General features: G+C 40.0%; 2 protein-coding genes across 2 annotated transcripts in view; both read right to left on the bottom strand.

Moving 5' to 3' along the window:
- Nucleotides 1-18,167, bottom strand: part of plppr3a (phospholipid phosphatase related 3a) — a 36,133-nt gene extending 17,966 nt beyond the window's left edge. Inside the window, exons 1-4 of the mRNA XM_042501368.1 lie at nucleotides 18,115-18,167; nucleotides 13,795-13,867; nucleotides 13,614-13,649; nucleotides 5,224-5,474 (exon numbers count right to left, since the gene is read on the bottom strand). The gene's annotated coding sequence lies outside the window, so the exon portion shown is untranslated. The remainder of the gene's footprint in view (nucleotides 1-5,223; nucleotides 5,475-13,613; nucleotides 13,650-13,794; nucleotides 13,868-18,114) is intronic.
- Nucleotides 18,028-24,667, bottom strand: part of LOC121954046 (glutamate receptor ionotropic, NMDA 3B-like) — a 103,450-nt gene continuing 96,810 nt past the window's right edge. Inside the window, exons 10-12 of the mRNA XM_042501367.1 lie at nucleotides 24,367-24,531; nucleotides 21,157-21,224; nucleotides 18,028-19,066 (exon numbers count right to left, since the gene is read on the bottom strand). Of these exons, the coding sequence (XP_042357301.1) occupies nucleotides 18,097-19,066; nucleotides 21,157-21,224; nucleotides 24,367-24,531 (1,203 nt within the window). The 3' untranslated portion in view covers nucleotides 18,028-18,096. The remainder of the gene's footprint in view (nucleotides 19,067-21,156; nucleotides 21,225-24,366; nucleotides 24,532-24,667) is intronic.

Below are 24,667 nucleotides of genomic sequence, written 5' to 3' on the forward strand. Positions count from 1 at the left end.
AATCGCAGCATCTTCACCTCGCTGTGTCCCATTTTACTTATCACTTCTCCATCACTTTTCCTCTACCGCTTCCTCTTCCTGCCAATCTGCAGTTTACCAACACTTTTATCGGTGCCTCTTTCTTCTTTCTCCGTATTACCTCTAGCTCCCTACCCCTTTTTCTACCAGCATCCACAGCTGTCTTCGTATCTCAGTTTGCTTTTGTTTGGTCAGAACTGACTCTAAAGCTCACTATGTTGGTTGGTCAGTTGGCCCGCAAAAACAGCCAAAGTTTTGCCCGAGGAGACTAATATTTGGCATGGAAAACAAGTCTATGTGTGTGAAGGTGTGTGTTTGTGTTCCTGCTAATTGTCTTAAAAAGTGGGTTTGGGCATAAAGAGTGGCGCATTGCAAAAGTGGATGCATGTGCATATGTGGTCACAGCTATTACAAATTTGTGCTTGTTAGTATAAATTTCCTACCAGCCAATGTGATGAACGTGAAGATCTGGTTTTGTCCAAAAGCCTCAGAAGTGTGTGTTGTCAATTACTGACCCCTCCCTCCTGCGCCAGTTTTGGACACCCAGTAACCTACAACTACTACCACTGTGTTTGAAATATGAGTATCAACACATTCCCACTCCCACCTGGTCATATACCGACACTTCAGTGGACCTGCGCATCAAACTTGGACACTCCAGGTAAGCCTCTGGTGTCATTCTTGGATGCTCAGGGACGGCATGTCAATTTGCACTTGTTACATGCATTATGTCTTTTCAAAATAAACTTCCATTTTCACTGGAATTGTAGTCTCTGCTCATTAAATTCATACAGTATTTATTGAAAATACTCCTACAACATAGGGAAAACATCTCTTTTAAGGTTTACTTCCTTTGGTTTAAGCTACAAAAGCACATTAGGTTTAAAAAACATCATGGGTGGGCTTAAAATGCTCAGTTGTTATTAAGGTAATGTAATGTCACATGACCTATGTCACTTGTGTGGCATTCTACACATACTAGTACGTTATTATTCAAATAAATTGAATGACTTTTGGTTTTACATGGGACGCAAGTTGTGTGGTCCTGAGTGAAAGTCCAGAGTTTGTTTAACCTATTAACCTCCCCTCCCACCTGCCATATGCAGGTTTTCTCACTCTTTATAGTACAGCAGCTGCCCAGAGCGTCAAAAACTGAGTTTGACTCATACCACCTCTGGGGGCGCCCTTGTGCATCGGTTTTTGATGCTGAGGGCCACTGACCACTGACTTTGTGTTTTCGAACTGGGAGTGAGACAAGGTTGAATGAAACCTGCTGCACTTCATGTCATGGACCCGCTGAGCCGACTAAAATGAATTTCTTTATCTAGAACCGATTTCAGTGAATAGTTTTGGTCTGCCATTATTGTGTAAATGACGTTTTCTACTTGCAATTTCCTTTTCTTCTGGCACACACATTGACAAATTTAAGGCAGATTGAGTTTGAGCAGAAAATCAGTTGATCTGAGGCTCTGTTCCAAAAATACTTGCCTTCAAGAAACTCAGATTGGCTGAAAGCTGTCTCTGCACCTCTACCTCTTTCATCTGCGGTCTCTCCATTTTATTGTCGTTTGCTCAGTGTTTGCTTAGCTTTGCTTATTCCTCTCTCACTTGCACTTTCTCTCTCTTTCTCTCTCCTCACTTCTTGTCTTTTTTGCAGTTTGTCTACAAATCTGTCTGTGCTTTTTCGACCTTTCTACACCTTCCATTCACCCCTCTGTCTTAACACATCTCTCTCTCTCTACCTCTCCCCCTTCTTTTTATCTCCATCCTCCTTTCTCTGTTTCTGCCTCTTTCTCTCCAAGATAAGAGGGCCTGACCCTGAGGCGGTGTTAGGCAGAGAATCAAAGCCTTCTCCAGTCTAATTTCCATGACCGCTAGAAATGAAGAGGAGAGGAAAGGAGAGGAGACGAGAGGTGAGGAAAGGAGAATAGGAGAGAACGGGGGACAAGATAAGCGGAGATCAAAGACGTAAAGAAGAAGAATGATAAAAGAAGAAGGGTGCAGCTCCAGTTTGTGTATATGTCGATGTCTGGTGGTGCTGGTGGGGGGAGACGGGGGTCGGTGGGGGCCTGAGGATCAGACACAGGGAGGATATTGGGATGGATGGATTCCAGTGTAGCTGAAAGCAGCTTAGGAAGACGCTAGGGCCCGGGTCTCACTCTCACAGCCGCTTGGTCTCAGTGACCTACTCCAGTCAGCACTTAAACCTCACCCTAACACACACACACCACACACACACACACACACACACAAAATGAGCCTCTTTACTGAAGAAAGAAGCCCGTTTATCTGTCACACCAGCATTTGTCCTCTGGGGCTTGACATATGTGTGTGAGACTGCAGAATGTGTATGCTGTGCTTGTGTTTCTTGTGTTTGCATGTGTGTGTATAGTCTAAGCAATGCCCATCACGTCTGTGTGTGTGTGTGTTTGTGTGAATAAGGTGGGTTGTATAGCCTGCGGTGGACAGAAACAGTCTGTCAGTCTGTCAAACAGTGAGGAAGATACAAGACCACCAACCACCAACATGGAGAGAGGGTGGAGGTGTTAGAGTACAGACTGTTAGTGTAGTATGGTGTTGCACAGTACAGAGTTTTTCATAATACTTTAGATTCATGGTGATATTGTATATTATATGTGTATATATCTACAGTATATAAGTACGCTATAATGAACAGACGGTTGACAAAATTAAGGAAATCCCACTATCAAGTGTCCCAGTCAGAAAAAGCTTCAGCGCTTCTTAGATTCTCTGAGTGTCTGGAAGACACCTGGTGGGATTAACATCATTAATCCCTAATTTTAAGTTTTTCTGATGGTGTTGGAGAATGCTGTCTAACATGCCAGTCCAAAATCTCCCATAGGTATTCAGCTAAGCTGAGAGCTGGTGACTGCTATTAAATTATTCACATCATGTTTATCAAACCATTCAGTGACACCTCATCTACCTTTGTCAGGTTTGTCTACCCCTTTGTTCTGGTTTCTCCTTTAATTAATCACCCATCTAAGACCCTTTTCACACAGAGATCGCGCTGTAGGGCCACTACACTGTCCCCTCTGTACGCTGCCTTTGCATTTATATACAGAACTAAACAAACCGCAGCATCATGCCACTGTTTTATTTTAGACAGCATGCCGGCATTGCAGAAGCATAACAGGCGTGACCTTTAACACAATATCATCTGCCTCTAATGTGTCACAACATTTGTGTCGGCAGTGCTTACTAAACAATAAAAATGGCAAACGTGGCAATAATATTCATTCTCCACCCGTTATATGGCGATGATCTCGCCCCCTTCTCCCTCCTTCTGATGTCATATTGATGTCCGATGCCAACCGGGAACCATGGAGGAAGTAAAACATATGAGCAGAATAGTCACTTCTATGACTTTTACTCACATTTTATACACATTTCTATAGTGAATTAAATAATGAAACTAATCAGCCAGAACCCCCCACTAAAGGACAGCCCAGAACCCCCCACTAAAGGACACCAGATTGAGAACCAAAGTATTACATTTTTGGATAATAAAACAAATTTGAGCATAGTATAGCAGTGCAAGGCATAAAGCTGAGATGATAAGCCAATTAATCAATTAATCGACAGACAGAAAATTCATCTGCAGCTATTTTGAGATGTATGCAAGTCATTCTTTCAAGCAAACATAATGTGAGGATTTGCAGCTTTTGTTTGTGCTATGTGATACTAAATGTAACATTTTTGGGTTTTGTTCGAACTAAACAAGACCTTTGAAGATGATCTTGTGATTGTGATCTACATGTTTCATTATTTCATGACATTTTGAAAAATCACTGAATACACTGATTAGTCTGGAAAATTATTGGCATATTAATCAATATTGAAAATAATTGTTAGTTGCAGCCTTAGCATGGTACCATAGGCATAGATTTGTTCCCCCCAATAAATCAAATCAAAGTAAGAGAGGACTTTTATTTTGACTAAATGAAAGACATTTTCACTATAAACTGATTTAAAAATTCATTAGAAAATAATAAATTAAGTAAATTAAGTGTTTGACACAAAAAAATCAGGGGGACACCCCCCTCCCACCCCTTCATAACAAACATACACCCCTGCACAGTATGATATACCACAGTACTTAAACTTTAGGGGTTATGGAATGAAGGGAAAATATGTCGAATATGTACGTTTATGTACTATGTCTTCTGATGAGCAAGGAAAATCTTTTCAAAATTTAAATAGTTTGTGATGGTACCATTGCAGTTGAAATAATCTTAAATTCAAATACTTTTTAGTTTTTTGTTTTTAAGTGACAGACCTATTTTCACACTATCAACATGAATTTTGTTCAATTTAAACAAAAAAGCATTTGCCATAATAAATATTTTGGTGGATTCTACATAGGCCTTCTTCTACATAACCAAATATTTCTGTAAAGTATTTTCAACATACCATATGATATTCTATAGTATAGTACCCTGTAGTACAACATAGCATTGACATGGACCCATGGTTTTTCCCAACAGGCCACTGACACTCACTATTGTAACGATGAGCCCTGGCTAATAAACATGAAAAACTCAGATGATGAGGTGAACAAAGTGTAGCAGTTCAGTTTGTCCATTTTCCATTGACCATGTAGTCCTCCATAAAGAAAGTTACAGTGCTACTGTAGCTGCACAGACATGTCCACTGCAGGGCCCTCAACAGCCAGAGAGACATAAAGGGCCATATGCTCCACTTAATGTGGAGGAGGGTTTACACAACTCAGCTCACATACATTTATACTGGAGAAAACACGTCAACCGTGATTTTAAGCTGCTATCAATCCTGCTGATAAAAATCCAATCAGATGTGTAAGAATTGTATTGATGGTTGCATTACTCCTAAAAGGAGACTGAGCATGTATTTTGATTTAATTGCTGTTTTCTCCCACTGGAGGTTACAGCTTATCAAAAGGAGCCACAGTAACGCAACATAATACCGTGCGGGTTATTGATAACATAGCTGTTACTCCACCACAAGCAGAAATCAGCAGATTGCGTATGAGATCATCAATTATGAACGTGAAAACCATGTGCTGATTTCTCCCTGCTCGCCTCTCAGCTCGTGTGCCAGGAGGAGCGGAGGGGTTGCTGGGGAGGGATGCATGCATGCTGGGGGGTGAGGAAGAGGAAGAAGAAGAGGAGAGCGACAATGCTACCGGACAGGCTGAGCACTCACCTCTGTCCCGGGGGCTCCGCGAATTCACCGAGTCCCGTCGCCCCCTTCCCCCCCGGCGTGGTCTTGCGTGCTGCTCCAGTTTGGCGGTGCACCGTCCCTTTAATCCATCTCCAGCGTCTCCTAAGTCACCCCGAAATCCAAAAAAAACCCTGTTCGGTGATATTTAGAGAGCGCTCCTCCGGTGTGAGGCTATTCTGGGAGCACTGAAGGAGACTGGGAGAATGAGGTTGGATGGGAGTAAGTGGGGAGACCTACAGAGGAGGAGCAGGGATGGTGAGAGAGGAGAGAGAGAAGGGTTTGCTGATGGTGGAAAGTCCAATTTGCGGCACTTGCTGGTTACGCGTTCCTCCCTTCTATTTCCTGGAGAAGTGAGAGATTCACGTGCGTCCACCTCCCATTGCACTTGCACCTGCAAGTTTTGTTTTTTTCCCACAAAATATTTAACACGGATAAAATTGAAAATTTCCCCAAAAATAGGAGCTTGTTTTCTATGCAAGGCATCCGTCACACGGTTTTCGGGTACGCAGTCAGCTTCACAGCGCGCGCACAACACACACACACACACACACACACACACACACACAAAGGCATGGGGGCTGTGGAGGAGGAGGAGGTGGAGGAGATGAGAGGGGGGGACAGGGGGAGGAGAGAGTGTGGTGTGTGCGCTTATGGTGGGGGGAGGAGACAGTCTGGTCCACACTTCTCTCCTCTTTTCCCTGCTGAATTCCTGTTTCGGGGCTACCGCCGTGAGGCGACCGAGACAAAGGGGTACATTTTTGGGAATGTGTGCGTGCCTGTGTGGAGTAAACGCGGCCTGCGCATGTGTGCGTAAAAGCGAGGGGGCGGTTTTTGGATATAACCTCTCATACGCAGGAGCCAATTTCACTGTAATTATAATATTAGGCATCAAATACTCCTCGTGCTTCTTCTGTAAATAGCATCAGATGAGCGTTTGACCCTCATTATCTTCCAGGGGGTGACGGCTCAGATGCCTTTGTTTACTCTAGAAGGGTGTGGCAGGCGTCTGACCACTGTGGTGCATTTGGATTCCCCTGGAGGAGATGGCCACGCGCGCACGCACAGTTTACTAGCTCCCACGTTCACGTTGAGAATCACAGACACCTCTGCGATTCCCTGACTCATCATGAATGACATTGCGGCAATTAACATCAAAGAGTCGGCTGTGCACGTGCTGTTTTTATGGACGTGCATGTGCACTTTGCTGGATGTTCTCTGTAAGAAATCCATATCTTTTTCTCCCACGGTTATCAATTCTTAATGGGGCTTAAAACTGAGTTAAAATATCCATTTAGCACCACATTTCTCCCTCACGTCAATCATGGGTGTGTTGTGACACATTTAGGGACACTTGCAGTGTGTGTGTGTGTGTGTGTGTGTGTGTGTGTGTGTGTGTGTGTGTTAAAATCTGTGCTCACTGTAAAATCTGACAAGTTGATCTTCATATAATTTTGGAAATCAATTGCCTTGAAAAAGTAAAGTAAAATTAATTATTAACTAGGGCTGTCAAACGATTCATTTTTAAAATCGCGATTAATCGAAAATTTTCAATAATTAATTGCGATTAATCACATTTTTTTAATCACATGTTTTCAATTAAATTATTTTGCATTACAAAGCAGTCATGAAGTCCATATTGACAGGGTAAAGCAATCTAACCAGACTGTGTTGATTAGGAATCGACTGACAGCAAAGACTCATTGCTACCCATAGAACCCAGTTTTTAGATTTATTTAGATATCTTGAGGTCAGAGGTCAAGAGACCCTTGTCAAATGGCCATGCTGTTTTTACATAACCAAAATTTTGCGTAAATTTGGAGCGTTATTCCATCCCCTATCTTAGAAGCACCACTGGGTTCCTCAGGTCTTCTAGTTTCATATAATAGGAGTACAATCACACTAGCTTTAAAACTCAGCCCGGTACAGTCTCTTAAAGATAGGAATGTCGGCTGGCAATTAACTTGATTTAGAAATTATGTACGAACCATAATCTCATCCCGATTAATGCGCTAATGCGGACAGCTCCACTGTTAATCTTAATTTAGGTTTACTCTATAGCTAAGTGTTAAGTTTACTTGAAATTTAGCTGTGTTTACTTTTTGTGTTGCAACTTGCAATTTTGAGGGTCATGAAAAACAGTATTTATATATATAGTAGGTTTTGTTTTACTCCAGTAGAAATATTAGTTCACCCAATTTGGTCCTTATGTTGTGAGTTGGTAATGTACTATTAAAAGACAAAGTAAAAACATTTTTAATACACCCTCACAAATTGATTGATTTATTCTTACTTCAAATGGAGGTTTATGCCCTTTGCATGAGCCCTTAATATTTTACAAATAATGCAAAAGCAGAGTACCTTAACTTTTGCAAAAGGGTCAATATTGAAGTTTGGGCTCAAGATTCCTATGTAGTTTAATAATATACAAATATGACTGACTAGTTTGCAACCAACAGAGTGCAGATATTTTGCACAGTACACTTGGTTTACTGAAATTTCTAGAATTTAGAAAGACTGATTTAATGAATCTAATGTCATTATTAAGTTGCAGCAACATCACAAAATTAAGTAAATATAACCACATTTAAGTTACCTTGAGGCAGATGGTTTCCTAGATTTTTTTTTTAAGTAAAATTCACTCGCTTGATTTTACAGTGCAGGCTAATTTTGCAAAGCAGGAGGAAGTCGCCTGCTGACCAGCCTCCAATGGTTTTACACTCATTCATACATTTGCACACCCCCCACCCTCCCTCTCCTCCTCTCAATCTCTGTCATTTGGCTCTGTGTCGCCGCTCGGTGCTGGATGAATGAGGGGGGTGCCCCATTTAGTGTTGATCCTGTCTCTGGTTGCCAGGGAGTTTCTCTGGTTCTCATGGGGTACTCCCTCGTCTCCTACTCCCTCCCTGCTCCCCCTCATGGTTCCCTGCCCGGAGCCCCCACCCCGACAACATGCACACACCACCACCACCACCAATAATACCCAAGGGCTGGTCACAGCTGGCAGGAGCTAATAAACTCATCACTCACACTGCCTGCCTCCTATTTACCTACTAGACAAAGCACCATAAAGAGGGAGGGTGATGTGAGATGAGAGGTGGAGGTGGATGAACGCTCCTCAACGCTTCCCACATACTCCTCTCAACATGGTGGATCGCAGTTACATTGCCTCTGAGATGCAGAAATCACCACAATTGTATTTTCTTTAACACAGAATTCGGCATTATCAGCACTCTTTGCGATTAACCCCAGTTGGATGGTAATTGATTGCCGGAGGGACGCACATTGGGGATTCTTAAGTTTGATTAAAATTCTTCTTGACTGCTGTTCACACATGTGACCCAATTACTTAGCCTGAGCAACAAAAAAAAGAAGAAGGCCCCGTATCTCATCATTCAGACACCCACACAGGCAGCACATGTGCATGTTTGCAATGCAAGGGGAGGCAGTCATGCATGCGCATTTTGTAAATGCAGACTCCGAGGCTAAGGTAAGGTGCACGCATCACATTTGTGCTGCACGAAAGCATCTATAGGTAGATCTCTGCGTGTCGACACATTCACCCATCCATCTACGAAAGCCCACACAATCCTGCTATTGAATTCTAACACTGTAAAAATCAACTATTTATTCTAACTTAAAAGAGTTAGTGTCCCGGCCGCTTTGAGGAGATATTACACTGACATACAGAGAGTCCTCAAATAAAACTGAACTGTTGCTGCAGTCGAAAGATGCAGATACTTTTGAAATTGATAATACATAACCAGAGAAAACAGAGAAAAATGACTGTGGCATTGACTTTTGCTCAAACACGAGAAAACCAATAAATGCTTCTGGTGGTGGAGGACGTAAAGCCACCTTGTCTATTTGACACAATGGCAGCCGGCTGGATCTCGTGTTACAGTTAAACAGTAAGCCAAAACATGTTTATGAAAACATTTGAGGCGAGAAATATGCAAAGCAGAAACAGAATGTTGGATTATATTTGATTGCCGCTGCCTAGTATTACCGTTTGATCTCCATTTTTCAGCCTCCATTTTTGACTGTGCAGGAAGAAGTATGGCACCCACTTCCTGTTTACAGCCATTACAGTGAAACAGAGCATTGAAACACGTTCCTGGAAACATTTTAGGCGAGAAATAGACAGTGCAGAAATATAATCTTGATTAATATCCAATCAGCACTTGCCTAGTTTTACCGTTTGATTAGATTTTGGGTGGACTTTAAAGCAGAGGGAGGGGCAGGTTTATCTCTTGATCAGCTGTACACTCTTTGTGTCCATGGTGGCGGCATCGTTGGGGGGAAATACGAAAATATAAACACATTTTCATCCAAACTTGTCACACATTGCTGCTTTGTCAGTGGACTTTCACATCTATATATTACATGTCACACATCCTTCTGTGTCTGATATTTCTGGGATACCGCTACCGTGACATCGCTACTGGGATGTCGCAAACATGATGTCACAACCGTGATGTCAACAAATGCACATGGTGGGAGGACACGGCGCATGGTTATGTTTAGGCAACAACAGCAAACGGCAGCCAACGTCACAACGTCAACTAATGCACATGCAGGTACAGATGGTCAGGATGAGGGGACGGAGGCACATGGTAAGGTGTAGAAAAAGCTGCCATCACAGTTACATACTACTGGACTCCCGCATCAAAGTCCAGGTTTGTTGGACCCAAACACCTCACCTGCTCTACAGATGCCCTGTAGTTTGAATAACAGCCCCAAAAGCCAGCAAAACAACTTCAAATGACATAAATTATGTTGGAATATCAGGGCAATAGTTAGATGGCGTTTACCACAGTTCATCACACGTATAACCCACACTGTTTCGATACAAAGCTGGTTGAAAATCGGCAAAGTATCCCTTTAAGTTTTTAAGTCGACTGAATTTGAAAAGACAAGTTGAATCACTACAAAATTAACTAAATTTGTCTTCTCAAATTCAGTCAACTTAAACTTTTTAGACAGCCAAGACACTAGCTTTTTTTAAGTTAAAACAAGTAGTGTATTTTTTACAGTGTATTGATTTTTCAGTCCATTCAGTGCACCCTGTCACCTGACAAAGAGCCTATTGTTTATTTTAATACAACAATGACTAATCCAACCATGCGTGAGTGCAGAGAACATGTGATTGATTGGCTTTATCGCCGTGTGATTATCTCCACTTCATACACTCTGGTTGATGCAGCGGCACTAAATCATCAGCATGCTACACCCATCCCTCTCTCTCTCATCCTCTTCAAACATCCCACACGCTGTTAGCGCTCATCTGTACTGAGGAATTACATTCTGTGCTATCAATTTCCATTCTTCCCTCGCACCGAGTGTCACCTTTCATACAAACACTCAATTTTCACCGTTACAAGGTAAATGGTGTTTTAAAGGATTGTTAATGTTACGATGATTATGTGGTTGAGAAAACATTCCACTATATGATGAAATACAAAACTGCAGATCAATACGGATGAAGTGTGTAACACTGATTTGCTCTGCCATGTTATCTAGGCCAGTGCTTCATGGGGGGACTCAAGTGTGACTGACTGGCGAATATACATGAGGAGGCACACTCAGATCATACATGACTCGCTATCTTTTGGTTAAAATGATTGGAAATGAGCGCATGCCTCCGTCTCGCTCTCAGTAAAACATCCTTAATGTGATTCTCTGCAGGTATCTCCACTCCTCACTCTGCCTTCATGTGCCTGTAGGGACGGGTTCAAGTGCCTCTGTGTGGTTGAAAGCTGTCATTACATGACGAGTTAAACAATACCATTCTACCCTCAGGTGGAGCGGTGCTTACACCGCCTCCTCAGTGGCCTCAGGAACAAAGACATGTCTCTGAGAAGTCTCTGGGTTGGAGCCAAAAGCAACAACAACTGCAAACCCACACTTTACTTTACTTCTTTTTTAAATACTGACTGAATTGTAAAAGATATTGAGACGAAATTCAATAACAGGGTTATTTAAAGGTCCAGTGTGGAGGATTTAGGGGGATATATTGGCAGAGATGGAATATAACATAATAAGTATGTTTTCTTAGTGTATAATCACCTGAAAATGAAAATTGTGTTTTCATAAAGAGAATGAGCTTTTTTTATTTATTTAGGGAGCTGCTCCTCGTACACAGAGTCTGTCATGTTTCTACAGTAGCCCAGACAGGACAAACCAAACGCTGACTCGAGATAGGGCCATTCTTGTCGGCCACTGTAGTTAGCAGCCCAAAGAGTGTCAGATATACACTTATTTTTTTAATGTAAAAACTGCTTAATTTAGTGTTTTTACCAGTTTAAATCACTGGTTATGTTTGTTTTGGACAGGAAGAGACCTCTGCAGATAATCTGGCTCCTGAACATCTGGGTCTTAAGTTATCAGAGAAAAAACACACGAGCATGTGCTAAGGACATTGCATTTTAAAATCTCACAATAATTAGTAACATTTTTTTAAATATTTTTTTTCTCTTCACTCGCTGTCATTGTACCCAGGATGAAATGGGGAGGGTGCAAATTTAATGGAAATTGGAAACTCAACCAAGATTTAGTGACAATGAATCAAGGCAGTGCAATCCCACATGCAGTGTGAAAACAAAATCACCTAAAAAAACCTTTTCTCTTTATTCTGTTTTAACCTTATCTCTGCCACGAGAAAAAAGCCATGTTTTATGGTAAAATAAATATTAAGGCTGATGTTGGCTCATGTTTTTTTTATCTTCTATTTTAGTTATTACAAAATTGGTCTTAAATTTCATTGAAAAAAAGTCTTTAACTTGCCTTAAGCTGTAGTAGCCCTAAATAAGCTACAATGTGAGAGAGCAGATGATTGCGGGCTTACACATTATTCAAGCTTTATCTGTGACAAGATAAACACCATAATCATCCACGAGTACCACATAGATCAATTTCTTAAGTGCTGCATGGTGACACTGACAGAAAACTTAACACGGCTGAACTGTAGTCAGAATTACACATTGCATTTCACAGAGCAGCAGTTTTTTAGGGTATTGTCCTCTTTTGTCAAAATGTTCCCACATTATCTCTTTTTACCTCAAATTGCAGAAGATAGTCGCAGGTCTTTACAGTTTATTTAGCTTCACAGCTGCTACTTCTCACTTTCCTCACTACAGGTAACACTTTACCTTTATCGCGCAACACGGTGCAACAACATGTTTACTATATTTTGAGCTTGAAAACAACAAATTGCTCATTCACTAATGATTCAGTACTAGTTTTAAGGGGAAGACCAAAGTCACATGGTGCAAACAGTGTTATTGCTATACCCAGGTGAGACCAGACATGCTGCTGTACAATTACTGTACCCAAAAAAATCAGCTCTTCAACTCCTCTCATCCTCTCAAGTGCTAAACAGAGCAGGAGCACATTTTCACATTTTCATACTGGATTAGCAATTATGGTTATCAAGTTGCAGGTGTGAGGAGGAGGCATGACCAAAAGGAAAAACTTTCTTAAAGGGATAGTTTGGACTTTTTGAAGTGAGTTCGTATGTGGTACTTATCCATAGTCAGTGTATTACTTACAGTAGATGTCAGTCAATGGAGTCTGGCTTTAAAGAGAGCATAGATAACTATTTTAGTTCCCTGACTGTGAGGGCTGCGTGACGGCAAGGTAAAGTGGTGAAAATATGAAAATATTTGTTATTAAATATATTAATAGATATAATATAATATATATTATACTATATTGATGTTTTTTTAGGTGTCTAAAATATTTTGCTGCAGATGTCCACAGCAGTGTACTGCTTAGCCTCCATGGTGGTACTCCTGCCTACTTCTCCAAACTGGGGGTATGCCGACTACCATCTACTTTATGTAATACACTGACAACATATATGCAACTCCACTTAAAAAAAACCCTTTAGAATTTAAGCTACATGAACATGGAAAATATCACAATATCAGATATAGAATAAAATGATCAGAATATTAAAAAGGGGATATTTTACCTTATCATACCATTCCCAAAGAATATGACTGTGGAAACAAAAGGGATCAGTTTTTCTGTGATTAGAGTGTATCCCTCTATTGCATATTAATGTAAATAAATGTAGTTTATTCATCCCAGGTTACAAAGTCTCCACTTTTTTGCTGTTTAATTCGAGCTATTATTTCCTTTATATCTGTTTTATGAGAAAAAAAGAATCATTTTCTTTGGTATAGTAACCTCTCACAACCGTTACTACACCAATTGAAAGCAGACACTGTGTTTTGCACTCTTAATGAACTGGGAGAATGAAATGGTTTAGATATTGCACATTTAGCCACACTGCACTTTAATATGCGGCAACATCACATTTTATATTGGCACTAGTGTCATTTGTGGGAGAAGTGTGTTTTCGTACTCACGTGAAGCAGCCGTGGCAATTTTAGATGAAAGTCTATCTGCAAAAACCATTAAAACAACATTTGATTTAATGGTCACACACACATGCAATGAAATGAGTAGATTAATGAATGTTAAATGGGTTTGATGGCGTCTAAACTGAACCAAAGTGATCTGGACAAAGTGTTCATTGTGTTCACTTACAGCGTATTATCCTTAAATTGTCCCAGGAGGTCAAAGCTTTGGGATGGCATTGTCACTGCTTTCTGCATGCACACTGAAAGTATGAGATAATGCAAGTAAATAAGTATATAAATGTTTATTTCAAAACATGAGAATGATCATTATGATAAAATTTAATAATATATGCTGATACAATTTTTTATAAGGGGTAAATTTAAAAGTATTTGTTTAAATATCCAGTACCACAAGCTCTTTCTCGTTAAAGACCTAAAATATATATTTTTTTCCTCATAGACACCATGGCATGTGAACACAACCACTTCACACCACAGCAAAGTTTGAAACGTCTAAATGTACATCAGTACCGCCATAAAGTTCTGTTTCAGTAATATCAGCGTCTGTGTCTCAGACCTGTGGGCCGCTGAAACTCCCAACACCCGTTTAAAGTGCTGAGAGACTTGCACAAGATTGAGTATCACAATACTATTAGGTGACATCGCGTTGTATAGTGCTGGAGTGATTTCATAAAGGCCTTATTTCCCCAGGTCCTCTGCTGTTGCATGCAGCACAAAATGCAGCTTCAATCTGTCACATTTATTTAAGCGGTTCTGTTGGAATAAAACCTCAATACATAAACTCTCCATTGTCCATAGCCGCGGGAAGCAGGGAGGCAGCTCCCTCTAGTGGTTCACTGAATTACTGATTAAGAGTCCCAATAAAAACAGCCTCTGAGGAGCCTCTTCATCATAAACATTGGGCATCATACTTACTTCACTTTGTTCGAGCAGAAAAGCAAAACATATTTTGCTTCATCTGAGTGTAAACAGATAAAAAAAGTGTATATCTATTTTAATGATTAACCGTTTAAAAAAAACAAAAAAAAACAGCATGAGGTCCCAATTATCAGAGCTCACTGGGATCTTCAGGGAGCAAATTGTAATCACTGTGAATTCATGCGCAATACAGTCACTGAGCGCAAAATTGTTGCCAGACTCTGATAAGCTGCTTCAGTAATGAATACGGTGAGCAAAGTCAATCCAAAATGATGCCGCTTGTTTACTGACTGAAGCCACAAATCCAAGCAGATATGCAACTGGTTTGAGCTCGGGGTGATGATTAAAATGTTCAGTGAAATTACTTTGAGATTGTAATTTTCCTCTGAAGTTTTGCATGACTTCCTATAAAGCAGCCCAGCCGCCAGAAGAAAATGCTGTTGTATGTGTCTGCAAACCACAGATATGTTTCATTTGGTAATTTTATAGGTCTCATATAGATGTTTTTTAAAGGGACGTCGTCGACATGGATTAGATGTGTATGAGTTGACTTTGTCGTTGCGAGGTTTAGGGGATGGTGCAGGGCTTCACACCTGGGGGAGACGGCTGCCAAGCCTGCAGACCATGTTTTGAGACCAGCGGACAACAAAACCTGTTGTTTTTTAGCTGCAGCATTTCCAGCACCAATTGTAGCATGAAAATTAGGTGTTTTGGGCATTTCGAGCTGAGATTGTGGTATAAAAATTAAGTATTTTTGGCAAGACTACTGCATTTCTAGTCATTATTGCGGCACCAAAACATAGTGCTTTTTAGCATGATTTTGCTGCATTTCCAGCTGCGAATGTGGCACCAAAACTGGGTGGTTTTTTTTGCAAGACTTTGCAGAATATCCTGCAGTGACTGTGGCATCAAAAATGGGTGTTTTTAACCAAAACATCATCTTTTCCTGGCCATAACAAGTTATTTTTGTACTTTGTACATAATTACACATTAACCACAACAATGTAAAAGAAACATAAAGTTTCAACATATCTGCTACATAATATTGTAAAAATTTTACATATCTGTGGTCTGCAGAAAACACACAATGACAATATTTAATCTAGTGATTGGGTTGCACTCACACAACTTTGAACCTTGAAAATGATTACTAACAGCCTAAAGCAGATATAAAGAACCACCATATTTTAAATTATGACACCTAAACACAAACAGCACTTTGGAAAGTGGAAACAGTGTTGAGCACTGACACCAAAATAACACTTACAACTCTGACCTACAGTATGTTGCAGCTACTGAGGGATAAACTGAATGCTAATGTAGTACTACAAGTGACGGGATGGGTCAGCCGTGTTTCCACCCAAAACAGGGAAGGGCTTTGATTTTGTTTTGGAAATGCAGTGATTTCACATTGCACTTCCAAAAAGCTGGGGGACTCAGAGTCCTAAATATTTTGTCTCTATTATGGGTCAAACTCCAAAAATGCTAGATCAGATATTTCTCCATTGTATTTCTTCTTAGGGAGAAAGGGTTAAGCTAACTTTTACCACACCTTCATGTTAAAGAAAAGAGGTCTTAGAAAGTTGTGCACATTATTATTTGTCAGCAAAGGTTATTTTCTCAGACCTGAAACTTATTTCAGAGCCACAGAATGATTATGTTCTGTTTTTTAAAGGCTGAGTTATACCCCTCATGACTGCTGGAGTTGCTTTACACAAGATTGTATGTGACTCTGTTTTTCCCATAACGACACGAGGTAACAATAAGGACAAAACAATTTAAATGGCATCACAGTCTGAGTTAACTAAACCTAGCAGCCACAAAATGAGCTGGAGGTGTGTATTTGTATCTAAATAGCTTGAATCCATTCCACAAGCGACAGTATAACAAACCATTTTGCATTAATGCTCACTCCCCTGCCTTAATATCCTTTTTTATGCAGAACCCATCAAATCACAGGGGAAAATTACCATCTCAAAGCGTCTGTTTGGGAAGGGCTCAGTTTGCAAAACACCTTTTTTAGTTTTGACACATTTCACACGGATGGGATTTAGATATAAAAATATCCAAAAATGCGTTTTTGACGGCAGTATTAGTGTTGTTGTGTTGATGGTGGGACAATACACATAAGGATACAAAGCATCAACACACAAAAGGCTTTTTTAAAATGGGATCTTAAGGTACATTGATTTGGGGCTGTACCACTCGTTCTTCACAGTTTTCTTCCTATGTCATTCACATTTTTGGGAAATTATTACTTGGAAATACTAAAATATATAGGGTTTTTTTTGCATCTTTATCTCCTACATCCTGCCTTTGGATGTTGCATGTGCATGTTCAAATAATTATAATTAATTTTTGTTTTTGTATAAATCATTTTGTTTGCTGTTTTGTCACATTTAGCTAACTTTGAGTTTTCTGTGCTCTTGTCGCCGATGTCTCTGTGTGCTTGTGGGCCTCTTAAACCGTTTGAAACCCAAGCAAACTGACGTAATTTATTTCAAAAACACAAGAAGGAATTAAGAAAGGAGAAATGAGACAAAATTTTGCAAGAAAGTAGTAAAACGTGCAAGAAAATTACCGGAAAATCAGAACAAAAAAAAAAAAAAAAGAGAGAAAGAAAATGACCCAAACATTAGCAAGGAAGAAATAAAAAGTGCATGAAAATTACCTGAAAATCAGCACAAAAAAAGAAAATGACCAAAAAAAGTGTAAGAAAATATTAAAAAAATGCAAGAAAATAACCTAAAAATCAACCAGCACAAAAAAGAAAAAGAAAATGACCCCACAATTAGGAGAAAGATTGTAAAAAGTGCAAGAAAGTAACTTAAAAATCAGAAAAAAGCAAAAAAAGCAAAAAAAAAAAAAAAGTAATGTTAAAAAAAATACAAAGAAATTACCCGAAAAAAAATCTGTAAGAGAATTTTAAATCTATAATTTTGATAATTAGAAATATAGTTTTCTGGATGTTTTTTTCTTGCCTTTAAAAAACATATCTGAATCTACTTATTTCTTGCAATTTGAGGGACATTTCTTGTCAAATTCCCCATTGCCTTGTTTCACGTATTTTCATATTTTTTTTTTTAATTGCTCAGGATTCAAAGGTTTAAATACTTGTTAGGGGTGTCTGAACGCAGCACAAGAACAGTGATGTCGATCCAGGTATAATCTTTGTTTTTGGGTTATGCTCTTGTGTTTGTCAGCCAGCTTGTGGTTGATGGTTCCTCAATAAGCACAGTGATTTTAGCATTAGATCTTGCTGAGGAGATCTTGCTGAAATTATATTGGCTTTCATTCCACAAGATTACATTGCTTGTTTATGATTTTATGGATAATGTTTCACGAGTTCTTGAATTGCAGTTAAAGTTTTTTAGTCGTCGTTTTAAGCGAGAGTGGAAACGATTCTGAGTGTGAAAATTATTAGGTTGCAGTAAGTAATGGTGTGAGTTAACATATACTGTCATTTTTCAGCAAGCGTCCCCTAAACTTAATCAATCTTCCCACGGCTATGCGAGAACCAACTGCACTCCACAATCCTGCATTAAGACAATCAAGTCCCGCTGCTTACACTTGATTGGTTGGCTTTTGTCCTCTCCAAAGTGTTCAGAGTGCGCGATAGGTTCGCCATCTGTCTGTCCAGGCTAGAAGTGTTCCTCGATTGCACGGTTATGTTCACAGCACCCGGTTGGATGACTCGACTGCGCTCCAAACTGGTTGAAGTGCGTGATTGGACAGTCCTCTCTCCTGTCAAAGTGTTAACAGAGCGTAACTGGTTGGCTCTCCCTCTGTCCAAACTGTTAACAGTGTTTAATTGGCTGCTTCGCCCGTGCTCCAGAGTCCCAGGACCGCCTGATTGGTTCGCCCTCCCTGTCTGCTGATTATTCAGGGTTTGCAGTTGGCTGGTCCTGTCTCTCTCAGGGAGTTTGGGCTGAGTGGAGCTACTTCTGTCTGTGTTAATAGTTTGTATCCTCTGTCTCTCCCTCTCCAGACTGGTATCCCTGCGTACAAGTCCGCTCCTCTCTCTCTCCAGGCTGCTCTGGATCTCTGCTCTCCTGGCCAGAGCCTCTCTCAGCTGGGTGCGGAACGTCTCGATCTTCCCCTGCAGGTCCTGGAGCTCCCCTTCCCACAGACTGGTCTGAGCCGCCCTGCTCCCCAGAGGAGCCAGCATCAAGCCTGAGGAAGCCAGTGCAGACACAGGGCCCCCATTAGCATGTAGGCTGATCTGCGGAGGGGAGGTAAAACTCCCCAGGTTCCCCAGCCCCCACCCTCCTAAGCCCAGCCCGGGCCGGCCGACCATACCGGGCCTGCCGCGCACTGAGGCGGTGTGTGTGTGCAGGCGGTAGCTGTGCAGGGTTTCCAGGTCAAAGTGCACACGTTTCTCCTTGGGCTCATGGGACGGTGAGGAGTTGCAGGTGTCTCCGGCTGTTGTGGAAGCGGGTAGGGATGTGGGGGGAGATGGGGGAGGAGGCTGATGCTGCTTCCTGTGGAGGGTGCAGTTCTCTGAGATACAAGAGGAGGGGCTAGTGAAAGAGAGGAAGATCACAGCAAAGGGCATACATCCAGTGAGACAGACTGTACAGCAGTACACATGGATACATTTTCCTGTAAGCAAACACAAATGATTAACTGTTTATCAGTATTCAGCCTACTAATACTACCCTGTGAAAATACTCTGTTACATGTAAAACTCCTGCATTGAAAATAATACACAAGTAGAGGTAAGTAAGTACGATAAGGAAAATGTGCATAAAAGTAACCAATGCAGACAAAACTTTTAAAAAACACACACAAAACTCAGAATTATTTAAAGTAATATTCAAATACCCACAAAATTATTTAAAAAAGAAAAAAAAATTTAAAAAAAAGAAATAAATCACAAAACCTCAAAAAAATATAAAAAAAGAGAAAACTCCCCCAGCACTCAAAAAAGAAAAAAAAAGATGCTTAAATGCTGATCAAAGTAGTTGGTAATTTTCTATGAATCAATTAATTGACCAATAAACAAATCATTGGTAATTTAATTTAAAACAATATAATATTGGATAAATGCTTATGTAAAGTAAAGTCCACAAGTACAGTACTTTAGTAAATATACTTAGTTACATTCCACCAGTGCTGTTTATATAAGGACCATGTGCAGACTAAACTGTACTATCTGACTTCAATCATCTGAATATCACTTGCTTTGTCTTGTTGAAAATGATTTAAGCTCTACCATGATTCTGTCACTGCACGAAATCTCCATCTTAAGTCATTTTGTTTGCTATCAAGCTACAAAAGTGTAAAAAATCTTAAAGTGTGGCTTTTTTCAACCTGCTTCTTATGAAAATTGGTTTGTTGCAATAAAATAAGTCTTGACATTTTGGGAATTATGCTTATTTGCTGTCTCGCAGAGAGTTAGATGAGAAGATCAATAACAGCTTGTACACTAAATACTAAGATGTCAGCGGCTGAGAATGGATTAAACAAACAAGATACAATAATGTGTTAATTAGAGAGCTTAAAAGGTGCTGGTAGGCAGATTTTATTACCTTTGAACAGAGCCAGGGTGGCTGTTTCCAGTCTTTATGCTAAGCTAAGCTAGCTGTCTTTTCCTTTATACTTACGGTACAGACATGAGAGCAACTGATAACTACCTTTCAGCAAGAAAGGAAGTTTTTTGAAAACTACAGAAACAACCTCTTGCCAGACAGACAAAGTGTTAAATTGTAATAATTCTGAAAATTGTGATGCCTTTGAAATGGCTCATAGATGATTCAGTGTCATTTCACTGCAGCTGGATCCTGAAAGATCTAATGTGACAGTTAAATAAATGAACTGATATATAATATTTTCTTTTCTGTGCCCTCAGTTCAAATTCGAACTGCACAAAACATGCTCTGTGCTTTGTCGTCTAGTGGCACTTCACATCGTCTCTTTTAATAACAGCCACGGTCTCAGAACATATGATAAGATATACAGGTCCTGAACTGCTCGTGGGAACAATGAGCATGAGTCTGTCTGTTCTTTATTAGGTCGGCGATTGCAACAAACTGAAACTTCTCCCGTGTGGAAGAGGTAATGTATGCTTCACATGCTGATAAAAATGTCTTTCTAAGATGAAAAAAGCACAACAATTCATAGGTTCAGGGGATTTTTTTGCTAATAAAAATATAATTATAATGTCTGTATTTCATTCTTGCAAATATTTACCTTTAAAAGCTGTTTTTGCTGTCTACATTTCTCATTTAGAACATGCCGTTTAAAATAACTTCTTCCTGATTCACTTATTTCTCCAGCTGTTGTCCCTCGTTCCTTCTCTCCCACATCACAAATCTGATTAGCAACGCTCATCAAAATGCACAGATTAGATTGGCTGAATAGCTAAGCGTAAAGTGATTTAACGCACGCTTGGTCTGAGAGTTTCCTCGTGGCTTAACTAGCGGTACATATGTTGGTTAAAATAGAAATACTGTCAAAATTTAAGATTTTTCAATAATTCATCAGCTATGGGTCTTCCACTTTTTGGTCAATTATGGCGTCCCCCCTCGTTCCCTCACATTGCCTACTGTTTATTGTGGATCTTTCAAATGGAAGATTACAGTGAAGTGTGTGGATGTGACTTCATTACTTTTGGTCGAGGTCCGTCAGCTCCTTCCCAACGTCCTCATACGTGGTGTGGAGGGCTCGGTGAATTTTCTGCAAATAGCAAAAAAAGACAAAAATGACTGTTAATACCACGGCTTTGTAGGAGCCCTGTCTCCCAAGAATTATGTTTTTTTTATCCACAACAACTTTGAAACAGCAAATATGTTTGACGTTTTCTATCAGCATAATGAAGAAATGTTGCTAATGAACATACCTGACAAAAACATTGATTCTGAGCGCATCAGCAAAATATTTACTGACAACATATTTCATTTGTTTTCCACCAAAATAGGCAATCTTGTAATACACTTTCCATTTGTAGTGACTAAAGCCATATGTTTTATTATTACCTTTTTTCATGAACATCTCACCGAAATCACAACTTTTCCCAAACCTTAGCCGAAGCGGTTTTCTCGTCTAAACCTGCAAAAGCCGTGTGAATCCAGTGCATGAATGCAGTCTTTTGTTAACTCAAAGCAACATTGTCTCTGAACATCCAGGCAGCAATTACGCTGACAAAACAAAGTAATTATGAATGCAATTTAGTCATAGACAAACTTAATTTCTGGGAGACGGGGATCAGTTCGACGTGAAAAATTTGTTGTCACTTCATCAGCTCTGAAATAAATCAAGAGGAATGATGATTTTGAATTTGCAAGAGACATTATTCTACCCAGTTGTGCAGAACATCTGTGACAGTTATTCTCCACAAATCCTGCTGTGGTGCTCCTCTGCATGATTTAATTAAATGATTGTAAATTCAGCGAGAGACAGTTCCTTTACGCCTAAAATTTTAAGAGAGGTTAAAGTATCAGTTGCTTCACTCCTTTTTGATTTAGGTACCCAAGTGCTTTAGTTGGATTGGAAAAAAAAATCCCCAAACCATCCTCTTAAGTTGTAAAGTACGACTCTGCTTTAATTCTCCCTGATTTAAAAGTGTCTGAAGATATCCGAGGAAAAGGGAGACTTTCACTCTAGTTAGGATTATCTTGAGGGACCAACTGAGATGTCATCCTCCCAGATAACGCTGAGGTGTGTGATGAATGCTAAAGGCTGCGCGGGAGTGGTTGCCCTTTTAGAGGGATGCAGCAAACAAATGTGAGCGGTCTTGATATCCATTATTCACTCAAACATATCGCCACAGGCACCTCATTTGGTAATGGCTCGACTTTCATAAAAAAACAAAATATGACCTTTAAATCCCCAATTTGTGGTTCCTTTAGTGTACCTTGTTATAAACACACCAATTCTCTAATAGTGTTCGTAAAAAAAAAAAAAGCTTCTGCAGATCTCTTTTATTCATTTTCTTTGTATCCTCTTCTTTACAAAATAACAGATATGAATTGTGCGTTCAATAAAATGTATTTCATTGTTTTGCACAGAGTAAAAATCAATACACAGGACAGACAGGAATTTGAACGATAAGATAAATTGGCTGCCTCGCTGCAGAAAAAGCAAAACAAACAAAGGCACAAATGCATATTGTTTGGCGGCTATAAACCATTTAATAAAGCACTGCCTATGGGAACTGTTTAATAACTTTTTACTTAATTAACTAATTAATTTAAAACACTAAAACAAATAGAGCAAAAATAATTAAATTAAATAAAAAGTACTTTAGTACTTAATTAGCAGTACATTTTTTCCAATATTGTTCTCAAAATCGGTCATGAGATCAATTTTTTAAGTTCTCGGTGTCGTCTGGGACTCATTGTTACTCAGTTTTGTCTCGGTCTCAGACAAAGGGTGACACACATGATATTTCAAGACCAGTTAGCTGCAGAGATATCACTAAACTGCCTGTGCAAAAAAACAAAACTAGTGATGAATAAAGATGGCTAGGTTGTTTCTAGCTCCTCAGTGCTTGTTTATATTTGTTTGCTTAAGCAAAAACAAAATCCACACAGGTAAAATTCACCCTTAAATTGCCTTTTGATCATTTTATCAAGACATTTCTCATAATGCACTTGTGCACACTGTCTAATTCGCAAAAGAAATACATTTACTGCGATGTTTCTGTAACTATATTTGCCTGACGGAGGTCTAGTTATTGAAATGACTGAAAATTTCTTAAGCAAGGTAGACAGTGTGCAGGGTGCAGAATACATTATAGGTGCCATTTAAGGTATGTTGAAGGATTTACATCGTCAACTCATGCGTTGAGTAACATGCAAGAAAACATTCCACCTTAAAAGTTGCCAGTAGCTGCCCACAGTTGCCTTTGATCAGCACAGTGAAATAAATGGTCTTAGTCTGCTAACTGTTTAACTAGTTCAGATGAAAAGACAACAAAACATCCTTTCATTTTAAATTCATAGTTGACTAATGTATGAAAAACTTGCCACGGTATGAGCAGTGCTGAGCATCAAAACAGCCACAACTCAGCTCAAAGCAAGAGTGATGGCTCTCTGTTGACTAATTACCCAGAGTGCAGTGTTTCTAGCTCTACTTTTTAGTTTCTTTTAAATCAGAGTGCTGGGTTCCCCAACAGAGCGGTGATGAAAAATGGGAGGGTAAGGAGCGGTTCCAACAGTACCATCTACAACTCTCACAACAGAAACACAAAAATTACTGTTCTTATTTGTACTGAACTGAACTGAACTGAACTGAACTGCGGTGTTTGTTGGAAACGAGGCTAAGCACACATATATTCAGTACAGCATTAACAGAGGTGAGTGAGCAGGAATATTCAGCTGTTTTCTGTGGGTGTTTTTATGGAAATGTGGATTTTTCAGATCGGTTTCAACCCCTCAGAGTCTCGGCCTTGTCTCGGTCTCGATATCTCGATACACTGCGGTCTTCGTCATAACCTGGTCTTGGTTTAGGTGGTCTTGACTACAACACTGCATTTATCTTTGAGGTGTTTACTAATCTGCCCTACAAAACCCAACAAGATTAAAATTCAAGTAAAATATTAGTTTTCTTCTTGACTGTTGTTTTAAGTTTCTGACAGTAGAGGGCGTAGGTTACCTTCAAGATAAGAGTTAACTCCAGGGGGAAAGAGGTCTCACCAGCAGCAGTATGCTCTTCTGTGTGTGTGTGTGTGTATGTGTGTGTGTGTGTGTGTGTAAGTGACTGTTCTCATATGTGTGCTCATACACATGTGAGTAATGTGAAAATTACTTTTCTTTTGTGCATGACAGACCTTGCGTAAGAGTGTGTGCATGTATGCGTACAGTGTGCGTTTACTCACCTGGCTGGTGTGTAGCCAGTACTGCAGTGTGTGTGTGCGCCGGAGGCGAGGGATGACCAGGTGATAGAAGGTGTGTTCACCTGCCAAGGTCAGCAAGGCTCCACCCACCCCCATACACAACAGCACAAACAGGCCGGAAAAATGCTGGATCCCCATCTGTAGAGTCTGAGGGGGCGATGGCAGAGAGCGAGAGAGAGAAAGGGAGGGAGGGAGGGGTTGGGGGAGTGACACAGATTAGTAAAGACTTAAGCCGACACAGAGGAAAATACAGAGATTGATGATTTGTATTTACATAATTACA

This window comes from Plectropomus leopardus, chromosome 14 (assembly GCF_008729295.1).
Source record: "Plectropomus leopardus isolate mb chromosome 14, YSFRI_Pleo_2.0, whole genome shotgun sequence".
In the NCBI taxonomy this organism is placed as follows: Eukaryota; Metazoa; Chordata; class Actinopteri; order Perciformes; family Serranidae; genus Plectropomus; species Plectropomus leopardus.